Here is a 14,542-nt window from a genome sequence, read left to right as displayed (position 1 = left end):
TGGATGGATGTATGGATGAAAATGTGTGCCGTGTACAGAGTCATAAGTTAAAATTAGTAATGAAAATAAGAATATTTGGCATCTGTATATGTTACTCATACGTACTTTATGGTACAGTGCTGCTTAATGAAGATAGGTATTGGTTGTTTTCAGTTTTTTTGTGATACTGTACTGACCTCTGCTGTCAAAAAAAGGTATTGCCATTTACTATTCTTTTTCCCTGCACGGTGGGCTATGCATGGCAAATTGTGGTCACTCACTCACTCACTCACTGATGGCCTTTGAGGGACGCTTTGTGGGATGCATGCGCAGGTAGTGCCAGCTAAAATGTGTCTGCGGAAGTGAGTTGCATCGTAGGTCTGGACAGTTCAGTGCTTGTTTTAACAAGTTATTAACCAATCCTTGTTTGTTTTGTGGCACACGTTAATGCATCCTCCAAAACAAACTGAAAACACATAGAGTGCATAACTATTAAATTAATGTCATATGAAAACATCGATAAAATTTCATTCTGTGACTTAACTGGGTAGAAAATGATAAGGGGATAGTACCAGAATGTTCTATGATGTTATTGTTTTCTTTGGTAAGCTACTGCATTTTAATGATTACTGGATTATTTAAATGCATTAAATGCTTTAGATTGTCTTTTTTGGGTGTGTGTAAACTGAGTAAATAGATTCAATACATTACAATCATTTAGCATAATCAATATTGTACAGTTTTTTGAACACACGTGAAAGTGATTTGGCATTTGTATTTACTTTTTAGATATATTGACAAATTTTGCCATGTATTAACATTATATAACTCCAAACTGCAAAACATAAAGTAATATACAGAGTACACTGTATGTGTATTTATTCAAATGAAATAATGAGCCTGCTGCTTTACTTGAACTGATGGTTGCTTCCTGTTCTAAACTTCTGGAGCAGTGCTTCCCAACCTCAGTCCTGGTTGGACCACTGCGTGTGCTGGTTTTCATTCCAACCATAACACCAATCCCAGATTTTTCAGAAGATGTTAATTTTTCTTAATTAGGTGCTTTAGAGTGATTATTTACACTCTTAAGCCACAGAAATGTCCGAAATAGTTATGCATGCCATAAATAAATGCCTGATGTTTTAATTGTGCTTATTGCACTATATTACAAACAATTGCATAAGAAAGTAACACATTTTTTCTTTTAAACAAAATTCAGCTGTTGCTTGTTATAATTTGTTTTGTCTTTAAATTCTTAATCTTCAAATGGCTGGTTATAGCAGCCATATGTCCACACTTTTACCTATTATGAGCCTAATGATTCAAATTAGTTTTTAATTTGATCAACTAAACAATTTTTTTTTTCACCTTTTAATGAAATTGTTTGCAATATAGTACAATGTGAACATGGGACATTTATTCTTCATGACATGCATAGCCATTTCTGACATAATGTGGTTTAAGAGGGTAAATAATCCCTCTAAACACGAAAGCACCAAGTAAAGAAAAATGAATCGCTTGTTTAAATTCTGGGTTTGTGGTTGGAACGAAAACTGTCATACACAGGGGTTGTGAACCGCTGTTCTAGATGGCGTTATACAACCATGTACTGAAAATCCTAAATAATTATGTCACCCCAGCTTAAAGCGGCCAAATAATAGGTACACATAATTTAAAGGTAAAAGGATTAAAAACATTCTAAATACAATCTAGTTCACAGTTTTGATTACTATAAAGAGTGAATTTCGTGAAACATGATAGAATATCCAACGGATACATACTCAATCTTATTTAGCAAGCAACTACATAAACGCCTCTTCACGTGCTGTCTCATCTCATACAATAACCATTCTGGTGCAACCAAAATTGCTGGAGAGAAGGAATGTGCGCATTGTATTTGATAGGCATGCCGTTGACCAGTGGTTGTTGTTCATTTCTTCAAAAGCGAACGTCAAACCCTATAGGCTGCAAGACAATATCCTACCGGCAGGTGGAACAAGAGTGGAGAATGTACCGTCAATAATTGGGGGCCGTTTTATTGAGGGGAGGTGGGGGCTTAAACCAATAGACGTATGGCCTGGTTGTGACTGTGTGGCGTAAATCCCAATCGTATTTTATCTTTGATCAGGGGGTGTGCACACAATCCGCAGGAGAGGCGGGAATAGCAAACCGGTCTACTTGGTTCGGTTGAGAAGGCGTCTGGCGGTGGGGGTGTATATTTGGTGCAGAAACGGCGAGAAGGGAACAGAGGCAGGATTTTTACAATAACTAGAATACAGTCGAATTGAGTGGGTTAACGAGTTATTTGTTTTTCGTTTCTGAAGCTTTTTCACTGTACCAGGTAGGTTGTGAAAATGTATTATATTTGTCATCTTCTGAGAAATGCCTGGCTAACTAACGGATTATTTGTGGCTGGCTGGCTGGCTGGATATTTAGCAAGCTACTGTTCAACGACAGAGGACCACTAGCATCAGCAGGCTATCTATGTAGCCAGTTAGCTCGTTAGCTTTCTACATATATTAGCTTTCTTTAATTGGTGATATTTAAAATTAAAGTGTGTTACTGTCTTGAGTTGTATTGAAACTATAACGTGGTGGATTTGAAATTTCTGAGTATGAGTTCTCATCTTCTGAAGTTGGTTCGAGCCAGTCACCCACCCACATAGCTAGCTGGCTTGCTGTGTTAGTAGGGCGCACCACGTAGCTAACGTTAGCGCCAATGTCATGACTTGACTGCGTATGCAACACAAAACCTGACTGAACGAATAATTATCCTGTTGTATGTTTCTGTATGCTAGCTGGGCGTCTGCATGTATACCCCGTGTGTGTATCTGGTAACAAAACTATATCGAGCATGTTTTCCCGGCGACAATTGGCAGTTCGTGGCTGGGTGGATCTGCGCGCACATCACCATCGTTGCAGTTCAGACGCAGTTAGCTAGCCAGCTAACCGGCGAGGAGAGACGCACCTAATGTTAACATCATTGGCGTATTGCGCTATACTATAACGGTACTACATAGCTACTGTACTGCGAACTCTACATGCAGTAGTCTAACCCACTTTTGAATTGTGTTGCTCTGTATTACTAGCCACGGTGCCAGCTCAGTCCAGCGCAGACGAGACCGTTATTTTTTTTTGCTTGCCTAAGGTAGACAGCTAGCCACTGTTGTTGCTGGATTAATGCCGTGCAGCAAAGCAGACACTGGCGTTATGTCTTAACACGCACCTCGTCATGAGCACAAATGCATGGAAATGAGCTCACATATGTATAGCTTGACCGCTAGTTACTTGAGAAGGATGATAGAGGACAGGCTTCCCGAAAGTTTCCCTTTCCCGTGCGCACTCTCATCCTTCTCGAATGTAAATGGGCATCATCATTGCTAGATGACATGACGTATAACATTACATTTGGACTTTCTGAGAACGTAATGAACCGCTCGCGTCTTAGTTTGCTATGCGAGTTATATATTTGGCGATCACTCGCTGCGGTATTTCTGCATGACAGTTGATATACTCTAGACGCGTCTGAAGATGTTCCAATGCAGTGTGTGCGCGTGTCAGGAGTGTAGTCTCGCGCTATGTCACAGAAGCGCGCTGTTCCGCACCTCGGTATTTGCAGCATAGAAGCATAATCAATTTACCGTAGTTGTGTCTGAACCTATTTTATACAGTCTCTGGTCTGAACTAGCCAGCTGTATAATTAGGGGAAGCAAGGTTTTCGGCACTGTCATAGATTAGTCCGGGCATAAAAGTAACAGTTTAAAAAATCTTATTTTTAAAAGTCCGGACCGGTATAAAAACGACTAAATAAAAATCTAAGAACATAAAACAATATTACGATATATATTTATGGTGATTTAATTTGTGCTGCAAATGTTTTGAGTAACCCGCCCTAGCAACCGCTAACAAATACTTTTCTTTGTTAAGTGTGAACAGGTGCGTGGCGCCTGTTGGATTATAATAAGCAACCTCCTTTACGGTGCTATAACTAGTGTACAACAGTTAATGTATCAAATTAATACTTGTGTGGTGTTAGGTTTCAATATTGTACAGTGTTTGTATTAGTTAGAGTGTTTTTCTGATACTATGATCAAATGGCACGCATTGCTGAAGTTCTCTGTGTAAGCCAGGACATTAAATTTAGGGCTGCAGGATTCAGTGCTTAACCACCCACCACCTCACCCCACCCCACCCCACCCCACCCCTTCCCCATGGCATCACACTTATCTGAAAATCTTGTGGGTTTTCAGAAGTGCAAGAGGAAATATGCTCAATTAGTCCTTATCAGTGGTTATTTACAGATGGTTTACAGGAATCCAAACTATGTATATATACTGTGCTGTGTACAGATTTTCTTGGTCATTGAGCGGGTCCTCTTTTTTGCATTAGAGAATTGTGTTTGTGGCTGTGCGCTTGTCTCTGGGATGGCAAGGGTTTGAATCAGAGCTGGCCTGACAGCTGTTTGCTTAGAGATTTGTGAGGATGCTGTCCTGGATGACCAGCAGTCTGTCATTCTGCTTAGTCATAGAGAGGCAGTGTGGGAAATCCGCCACTGCCTGTTACTGGCATGTCATTTTCTGCGCACACCACACCTTCCTCTCTTTTAAGTGGTTTTCTTTTCATTTATTTCTTGTAGTTCCAGTGTTGGCAGTGTGTGTGTGTGTGTGTGTGTGTGCGTGCGCTAGTTGAAAGACAGCTCAAGTTGTATGAAAGGAGCTGCTGGTTTACTCTCTCTCTCTCTCTCTCTCCCTCCCCCCCCATCCCTCCCTCCAGGTGACCTGTCCTGCTCTGGTATCCGGAGCGATTGATTAACTCTCTCTCTCTCTCTCTCTCTCGCCTCTCTCCAGGTGACCTGTCCTGCTCTGGTATCCGGAGCGATTGATATACTCTCTCCCCCCCCCCCCCCCCCAGGTGACCTGTCCTGTTGTGGTATCCAGAGCGATTGATTTAGTCTGTCTCCCCCCCCCCCCCCCAGGTGACCTGTCCTGTTCTGGTATCCGGAGCGATTGATATACTCTCTCTCTCTCTCTCTCTCTCTCCAGGTGACCTGTCCTGCTCTGGTATCGGAGATGGCGCAGCGGAGCGGGCCGGAGGACCCGGAGCGGTACCTCTTCGTGGACCGGGCGGTCGTGTACAACCCGGCCACGCAGGCCGACTGGACGGCCAAGAAGCTGGTGTGGATCCCGTCGGAGCGGCACGGGTTCGAGGCGGCCAGCGTCCGCGAGGAGCGGGGCGACGAGGTGCTGGTGGAGCTGGCCGAGAACGGCAAGAAGGCCACGGTCAACAAGGACGACGTGCAGAAGATGAACCCGCCCAAGTTCAGCAAGGTGGAGGACATGGCCGAGCTCACCTGCCTGAACGAGGCCTCGGTCCTGCACAACCTGAAGGACCGCTACTACTCCGGCCTCATCTACGTGAGTCACCCCGCCCCGCCCCGCCCCGCCCCGCCCCACCCCACCCCGCCCCCTAGGCAGACAGGTGTAAAAGTGGGCGTGGTTCTCCTCACTAGGGGATTGGTTGTGGGGTTATGAGGGAGGGGCTCCGGCATGCTGAAGGTGCGCTGGCTAAGCTGCCCTTGCGTGCGGTGAAGGTTGACCCTGCTTTGAAACTGCACAAACTGCATCCCACTCTTCCTGAATCCTTGCACGTCCCACTTTCGGCAGTGAGACGTGTGTCGCGGGTCGTCTTAGGAAAACGCACATTTTCACAGGAATTTTTGACACAATTCGTATTCTCTTGTTTGCATTCTGATTCCTCTCTGATTGGTGGGCTTTTGGCTGTCTGTGCGCCTCCCTCGCTCCGCCTCCCCGCTGCTCTGCAGTGAGCGGTGCTCGACGGGTTCGCTGCCTCCCTCAAAGCTCACCCCGCTGCCCCTCCCCTAGACCTCACGCCTCACACGCGCGTGGCGTGTAGCGCCGCTGCCCGTCCTCCAGCGCCGCTGCCCGCGCCGCACTGCAGCCGGGGGACGAGCCAAAAGCGGCGCGGTCCAGGGGAGCCGCCGCTGGTGACGTCCGAGACACAGCGAGATCTCGCCGCTGGTATTAATCATTTAACGGCGTCCCAGATAGTAAGGGCCTCTTGTGATCTTGACCCAGTTTGTGACACGTATTCCTGGAATAGTATTTAGGCCGGCGGTCGCCTGAGACTGGGGGAGCGGTGCCGTTCGGGTTATTTCGGTTCTTTCCTTCGGGATCTCGGGGAAGATGGGGACCCTGCGGGCATGCGCGGGCGGCGCTGTGTGTTTCACTTTTCCAGGCTGATGATGTTTGGAACTGCGTTGCGAATGACTTCGGCGATGATGTGTTGGGTTAAATGGTTTATATAGCGCTGTTATCCAAAGCGCTTTACAATTGATGCCTCTCATTCACCCATTCACACACACACTCACACTCACACACCAACGGTGAAAGGCTGCCATGCAAGGTACCAATCAGCTCGTTGGGAGCAATTAGGGGTTAGGTGTCTTGCTCAGAGACGCTTCGACACGCCCCCAGGGCGGGGGGATCGAACCGGCAACCCTCCGACTGCCAGACAAGCGCTCTTACCTCCTGAGCCATGTCGCGGATCAGAAGGTTGGCCTTCCACCCGGCACGTTCCGTCCGTTCTCCGGCGGGCTTGTTTTGAAAACCGCGCGCGCCTTAAAAACGAGCGGTTCAAAGAGGAGATGATTTTGGTCTTCGTTCCTCGGCTGTCCTCCTCCCACCGCCGCTGGGCTGCAGTCTCGCTCCCCTGGGGCTAGTCAAACAGCCTGTCTCCATTTTAAAAAGCGCAGCAGTTTTAGCTTTTTTCCTCCACTCTCCACTCTCCACTCGACTGCCTTTGTAACGGCCAAACGTATCTCTAGCTGTATTTGTAAAAAGCTGAAACTGGCCGTGGTGTTTTTTGAGGATTGCTCAACCAGCCATTTTGGCTCTGCCCGGCTGCGTTGCTTGGCTACGGCGCAGCGTGCTGTCAGCTTCCTGTGCACCTTCGCGCTTATCACCGGCTGTGAACCCGGGGCTCCTCGCTGAGAGACGGCCAGACCGCCATTAGCATCCTCTAATTAGGCTGGCCACTCCCAGCCCAGCTGTGTGAGGAGGGAGGGGGGGTGTGATGCGCCGGGAGAACGGCCCCCCCCCCCAGGCCTCCCTGCAGGCCCCGGCCATGTGCTTGCCGGCTGGGGGGCAGGCGGGGGGGAATGCGCCCCTCTCAGAAACGGAGGGGGGGGAGGCTGCTGCTGAGTCATAGCAGGCTAGCTGTAGCGCTATAACTGGCCCTTTGTCTCAGCAGATCAGCACAGCTGTCTGCATAGCCTGCATTCTTAGGCCTCGGGCTCGAAACAGATTCTTAATTAAAAAATAACTTGATGCCCAGGCCCCCCCTTGTTTTCCCCTTCTCCCTCTGTTCGCTCTCTCTTTTTCTCATTTTCTCTCTCTCATTCTCTCTCTCCTCTCCTCTCTCTCTCTCTCTCCCACTCCTCTCTCACTTTCTCTCTATCTCCCCCTCTCTATCTTTTTTCTCTCATTTTTTTCTTTCTCCCTCTATTCTCTCTCTTTCTCATTTTCTCTCTCTCCCTCTCTCTCTCTTTCTCTCATTCCCTTTCTTTCTCACACATTATGCACACTAAACCTGACATTATGGGGGATGTAGAATATCAGCAGTTGTTTTTTAAAAAGTGCTTGTCATGAGGAGAGCTTGTAGCAGTGGTGATATGGAGTCGTGAGCATCGTTGCAATGCAGTGGAGATGGTTCCCGAATGACTCACTTCACCGCTGACTCTCCTCTCCATTTCAGTTTGAGTGATGTAATGTACGTCTTTAGAACAGTATCACTGGAAGTGAGTTACTGCTATAGACTTTCTGATTGAAATGGTGTGTGTGTGTGTGCGCGCTTGTGTGTGTTTGGGAAAAGCCTTGTACCATTGAACATCACGATAACTTCGTCCTCTGGGTGTTTTCATAGTGGGTGGTCAGCCAGTTGGGGCAAGTGTAGAAGGAAGTGTCATACTGTTATTATTAGCCACCCCGTTCAACAGGCAGACCCAGTGATCTCCCATTGAAATGAAGGGCTCTGTGAAGTATCGTTTGGGAGTCTGGTCCATATTGGCCTTCATGTGCCATTTTCAGTATTCTATGGGAATCGTTACGGGTACAGAATAGCGGCTGCATTGAACCTGGGAAGTTAACAAATCAAATTTCAACCTTGTGTAAAAGTGTTTGAGTGTTGACCTCTCATTAACGGTTTCTTAAACCCAGAATGTCAGCTAATTTGTCCTTTAAATTATCAACTTTATTTCTGTCTGCCGCCTGCGCAAGGCAATTAACTGGTAGCAGATAGAATTACATGAAACCTCTGAGTACATAAAATATGGTTGCCATATGGACTGTTAGTTACTGTTAGTCCTTGGCTGCGTCATCTTTAGCTACTGTCAGCCTTTATTTATTCTTTAGATGGAACATGTTTGAGGCCGTCTCCAAAGATTATTCATTATTCATCATGACGCCATTTTGGCTATCATGGGGCATTTCTGTCTTGTCCCCAAATATATGGCCTCCTTTCTAAAGTCAGTCTGTTGGCCATTAAACTTGGATTGCCTTCTCTGTGTATCTGCAATATTCATATACACCCTCATCTGGACAATCACTTATCTGTACACCGTCCCACGTACTACTGTTATGTCACTGCTGACAAGTCTGATAAAATGGTTAATGAGTCAGCTTCTTCTAACCTTTCGCTATATTAAAAAATGAAAAGCAATTGGACATCCTCGCCTACAGTGTGAAGCGTACTTCTGCAGTTGTCAGTTAACGTGGGACCATTTTAATTGTTCAGCAAGGCAAGGTTTTACCTTTAGTCTGTGGGTTTTAAATTGCTTATCAGTGTTTAACATTTAAAACCCAAAAAGACCCCTAAAAGACCATACAAAGAAGCATACTGTAATTGGCTTTCTGCTGCAGACATCATTGTAGTGTCGCTTTAGCTGAGGAAATTGCGCACAAGCAGGGTTATTATGGTATGCCTCTGTGTGTTTAAAATCCCCGTCCGGTGGCAGATCTGTTCTCCTGCTGTGATTGGTTTTCAGTGGTTGCCCAGAGTAACTCACACATTTCGCTCATTACTGGATTTGCCGTCCGCAAGGCTGCCTTGTGGTCTTCTGCATGCTCGATATATTAAGCGCTGCGTTGCTATGGCATTGCCATGGCACCAGCAGGGGACGTTTTAAATGCAAATGGCAGTTAATGCGCGCGAACATGAACTTGGCCAAACAATTCGGAGGCCAAACAAACGTCTTTTTCCTCGCGTTTTACTTCTAAGCGACGACAGCCTTTTGAAAAAGTCGAGTGGGTTTTTTCCCCCCTCAATGAAATGTAAGGAGGTGTGCTTTGATGTCATGTGGTCTGGTTGAATGGGTCCAGCGTCTTTTTTTTAAGGGATCCTGGGCTGAGGCCCGGGGCCTGGGGGTCTGGGGGCCTGGGGGCCTGGCTGGGTTTGTCCCTCCCGCCTGTTGGAGACGCCCGGTGGAGATCTGAGGAAGGGGGTTATAGTAAACCAGAGGTCAGAGGTCAGAGGTCAGCCACGGATGCTCTCCTTTCAGTAGCGCATCATGGTCTAGTCCTTGAGCGAGAAATGAAGGCTAGGATTCTGTTTCTTTAATCAGTCCATCTGTATGGAGGAGAGAGAGAGAGAGAGAAAGAGGGAGGGGGAGAGAGACAAGAGGGAGCACAAGGAGAGAGAGAGAGAGAAGCAGTGTAGTTTTTAAAGTGCTTGTATGTGCATGTTGCCAGGGCAGACTTAGCAAGGGGATTTAAGGTGAGCTATGACCCCTTTCTGTTTGCTCATGTGGGGCGCATTCTGCTAGTTAAACGCCCCTGACCCCTTCAGTCTGCTGGTTAAACGCCTTCCACTGGAATTATTATGACAGGATGGTCGTGTCTTGTAAGTTTGTATCTTAATGAACGTGCTGTTGACAGTCAGGCCTAAGCTCGGTCCTGAGCAGCCGGCAGGCGACTCACTTCCTGTCCGCGGGCCCTCCCTCCGCGCGCGAGGGACGGATCTTTGCGGAGCTGGAGAATGTTAATTAGCCTGAAGCGTGGCGGTAAGGAGCACCGGCGGAGAGGCGGGGAGGCCCTGGAGGGGGGCAGGGGGTGTGGGTAAGGCGATCCGGCAGCGCCTCGTTATTAATGCAGGGGGAGCCGGAGGAGACGCGGGGCGCAGTAACTCCCGCTTGTGTGCGCCAGCGCGAGCCGAGGCTGGGGTGGGATGGGATAGGCCCGCCGCCGCCGCCGCCGGTTTCCCTTCTCTCCCGCCCCCCTCAGCTGTCGAATTCTTCACCTCCCTCTACGGTTTCCTCCACCAGGCTGGACCGCACAGAGGGACCGGGCCTGTGAGAGAGAGAGAGCTTACCCAGCATGCCCTGCTGCGTGGCTCTTTCTCACTCTCTCGCTCTCTTCTTTTCCACCGTCTTTGCTGTATGACCGAACTCCCCCTTCCTCCCCCGCCCCCCCCCCCCCCGCCACACAGATACTCTTTGCCAGGACACAAATGCAGTCTCTTAAAGTGTCGTCTTACATGGCGTGCGCTTGTCTCCGCCCCCTGGTTCATCGTTTGTCTCTCGTGTGTGTCTGAGTGTTTGGACCCAGATCACTCCCTTTCCCCCCCGACCGCAGCCTGGGCCCGGGGCCTGGGCCAGCGGACCGGCGCTAACGCTGCGGGTGGGCGGAGCTGTGCTGGACTCCGCCCACAAACCCCGGGCCGCCGCCCAGCCGGAACGCCACTTTCACAAGAGAGCCACTTTATTTATAGCCATCCGCCCTCGTAAATGGGGTGGGGGGCAGGGGGGAGTAGACTTTTAATTGGCTGCATAAAGAGAATCGAGTCTAAATTGCAGGGCTTGCGTTTTCCACGGCTTTTCTCCGGAGGGGGGGGGGGGGGCTCTGGGGATGCCGAACTAAGGCTGGCCGGCTGAGGGCAGCTTGGCTGCGGGCTCCCCCCAGCCGCTAGCTGGCCGTTCTGGAGATGCTGCTGCAGTGAGCGGGACGGCGCTACGCGTTAGCCGTAGCCTCCCTGGCTGCAGTGAGCTGCAGCCATGTCTGAGGCGAGCGGCAGCGCTGCGGGGGCCTGCTCCGGTGCTGGGGCTCCAGCCTGGCTCTCAGCTCGGCGGAGAGGACCCGGGGGCTGCCCCTGAGCTCCTGCCCCTCCAGAGCTCGCCGCCCGCCGCTCCGGAACACACGTTGTTCTGGAACACTCGGACCTTCGGGTGGCTCCGGTCTGGCTAGCGGTCCTGGCTCAGTCCCATCTACACGTCCCGTTCTGCCATAACTAACGTGGTTTTCTTTTCGGTTCTTTGACATGGGGTCAGGACTAGCTGGCTGAGGGCATGTCCTAAGCCACAGTTGAAAGCGCAGACACGGCGCGGCGGTGTTTGAGGCAGTGATGAGCAGAGCCTGGCTGTGCAGCGGTGGCTCACTCAGGCCCGTCTGCAGGGACACAGGCTTAATCCCCGCTCTCTGGCCCTCCCTGCCTGCCTGCTCTCCCTGCCCCGCTCTCCAGCCCTGCTCTCCAGCCCTGCTCTCCCTGCCCCGCTCTCCCTGCCCTGCTCTCCCGCCCTGCTCTCCAGCCCTGCTCTCCAGCCCCGCTCTCCAGCCCTGCCTGCCTGCCTGCTCTCCCTGCCCCGCTCTCCAGCCCTGCTCTCCAGCCCTGCTCTCCCTGCCCCGCTCTCCCTGCCCTGCTCTCCAGCCCTGCTCTCCCTGCCCTGCTCTCCAGCCCTGCTCTCCAGCCCTGCTCTCCAGCCCTGCTCTCCAGCCCTGCTCTGCCTGCTCTCCAGCCCTGCCTGCCTGCCCTGCTCTCCTGCCTGCTCTCCAGCCCTGCCTGCCAGCCCTGCCTGCCTGCTCTCTGCCCCTGCCTGCTCTCCAGCCCTGCCGGCTCTGCCTGCTCTCCAGCCCTGCCTGCCTGCCCTGCTCTCCTGCCTGCTCTCCTGCCCTGCCTGCCCTGCTCACATCTGGAATTGTTCCCCAGAGCAGCTGAATGTGTCCTAACGAGATTTTGGAACAACAGACCTCTGTCATAACCTCAGAGTGCTGTTTGTGCCTCTGGCCCCCAGCCAGCACAGAGCGCATTCCAGCACTGTGTGTGTGTGCACCCATATGCATGTATGTGTGTGTGTGTGTGTGTGTGCACGTGTGTGTGTGTGTGTGTGTGTGTGTGTGTGTGTGTGTGCATGGGTGTGTGTGTGTGTATGTGTGCACTGGTGTGGGTCTGTGTGTGTGTGCATATGCGTGTGTGTGTGTGTGTGCATGGATGTGGTGCTGGTGTGGTGCTGTGTGTGGTGTGTGCATGTGTGTACACATGCGTGCGTGTGTGTGTGTGTGTGTGCGTGTGCTTGTGGGATAGCAGCAGCAGCAGCAGCCCAGCCTGTCTGGTGCCCCCCCCGTCCCTGGGGAAGCCCCATTTGCCTGGACCTCCCCCCCACACACAAAGGCCTGGTCCTCTCATTGAGGAAGCGGGGAAGCGGGCCACATTACGCTCGTCTGCATGTGTGGCTTTTTATAGCCGCGGTAGAGGGGCTGCACCGTCTGCATGCGTGGCATGACTGGGCTGCAGTACCACTGGAGTGTCCAGGAGCCCGAGGGGCAGGGAGACGTGTAGCGTACGCAGCCCCGCCCCAGCTGGACCTGCGCCGGGGAGGTGAGGGTTTCAGCCCCGCGGGGTCTTATCAGGCCCCTGTCCCTCCCCGAGCACGCCTGAGCCCGGCCGCCATTGTTCCAGCTCAGCGGCTGGGCTAGCTGCCCCCTGCCCCCCCCCCCCCAAAGCCCTGGGCCCCCCCCCCAACCCAGGCTCAGCACAGACAGCATAATTACAGGAATGTGCCTCTGCAGTTCAGCCAAGCACACGGGAGGGGGAGGAGCTGGGAGCCTGACTCGCTCTGCTCCAGCCAATGAGGGAAGCCTAAGGGGAGTGGGGTTTCTTTGCTTCTGCCCCCTCCCTCATATTGCCCCACTGGCATCCTCGCTGGTGGGAGGAGCAAGGCTGCAGGGGGGGTGGTACATTTCGGCCCCCCCAGATTGGGGTTGGGGGGCATTTGGTTCTGTGCCCGGCTCTCTTCCTGCCACATCACATACGCAGCAGCAGCAGGCCCCGCCCCTGGCACTGCCCTGCCCAAGGCTGCCGGGGGAATCAGCAGTGAGGGGGACAGTGCAGCCTGGGTGTCACCTAAAGCGTGTTTCAGCTCTGTGGCCGTCCCCCTCCTGCATTGTGTGTGTGTGTTGTGTGTTGTGTGTGTGTGTGTGGCAGGCAGGCAGGCAGTGTGCATGCTGCCCACAGAGGAGCTGACTGTTGTTTGCTGCCATGAACACAGCTTTCAGAAGCCCTTCAGTCAGCCTGCAGTGTGGTGACTCCAGCCTCTCTCTCTCTCTCTCTCTCTCTCTCTCTCTCTCTCTCTGTCTCTCTCCTCTCTCTTCTCTCTCCTCTCCTCTCTCCCCTCTCTCTCTCTCTCCTCTCTCTCTCTCTCTCTCTCTCCTCTCTCTCTCTCTCTCCTCTCCTCTCTCTCTCTCTCTCTCTCTCTCTCTCTCTCTCTCTCTCTCTCCCTCTCTCTCCCCCCCTCTCCCTCTCTCTCTCTCTCTCAGTGCTGGCACACGTGCGCTGTGGGCCTCTGTATCCCGGGCCCCTCAGTGACACATGGCCAGCGCAGATTAGCCTGGCTAATTGCTCGCGTCTCTAAGCCATGTAGCGAGCCCGTGTGCGTTCTTAGAGAGGAACGAGCTGCTCTGGAGGGGGGAGCTGTACAGCGCAGGAACTCAGTGGGGCGGTGAGCCTTATCAGCAGATTGGCTGGGTGGTCGTCAGGGCAACGGAAAACACAACCCCATCAGATGCCCACGGCTTTTCTCCGGCGCCAGATCTGGCGCCTGGACGCGGAATCCGGTGCGAGCGCTTGCGTCGGTGTGGGCGGGGAGGGCCCGAACCCTGGGCCCCGTCGTCCTCGACAGTTCGCGGAGACTTTTGGAATTTTGTTTTTGGCAACGCGCGCGGTTGGCGTTTTTGGCGAAGCGCGAGGGTACGCCTCCCTCTGCAGAGACCCGCACCGCGTGGGTGTGAGCCCCAGTTCAGATTCCTCTGCTTTTTCGAGCCCGGATCAGAAATATCGCAGCTCTCTGGGCGAGGTCACGGACCGTCCATCTGAGAAACTGCCCTGTGTTCTACCCCTGCTGCTCTTTTAACAGAGCGCAGGCTGTCTGCCCTGTGCTGGGCGCTGTTAGCTGTGCTGTCTGCACTGGGGTGAGCGCTGTTAGCTGTGCTGTCTGCACTGTGGTGAGCGCTGTTAGCTGTGCTGTCTGCACTGGGGTGAGCGCTGTTAGCTGTGCTGTCTGCACTGGGGTGAGCGCTGTTAGCTGTGCTGTCTGCACTGTGGTGAGCGCTGTTAGCTGTGCTGTCTGCACTGGGGTGAGCGCTGTTAGCTGTGCACTGTGGTGAGCACTGTTAGCTGTGCTGTCTGCACTGGGGTGAGCGCTGTTAGCTGTGCTGTCTGCACTGGGGTGAGCGCTGTTAGCTGTGCTGTCTGCACTGTGGTGAGCACTGTTAGCTGTGCTG

General features: G+C 51.8%; 1 protein-coding gene across 1 annotated transcript in view; it reads left to right on the top strand.

The window, feature by feature from the left end:
- Positions 1-2,056: 2,056 nt before the first annotated feature.
- LOC135248615 (myosin-10-like) overlaps positions 2,057-14,542 on the top strand; it is an 82,568-nt gene continuing 70,082 nt past the window's right edge. Inside the window, exons 1-2 of the mRNA XM_064323439.1 lie at positions 2,057-2,320; positions 5,021-5,392. Coding sequence (XP_064179509.1) covers positions 5,048-5,392 — 345 coding nt within the window. The 5' untranslated portion in view covers positions 2,057-2,320; positions 5,021-5,047. The remainder of the gene's footprint in view (positions 2,321-5,020; positions 5,393-14,542) is intronic.

This window comes from Anguilla rostrata, chromosome 2, assembly GCF_018555375.3.
Source record: "Anguilla rostrata isolate EN2019 chromosome 2, ASM1855537v3, whole genome shotgun sequence".
Taxonomy (NCBI): Eukaryota; Metazoa; Chordata; class Actinopteri; order Anguilliformes; family Anguillidae; genus Anguilla; species Anguilla rostrata.
This window is presented reverse-complemented; position numbering and strand designations above follow the sequence as displayed.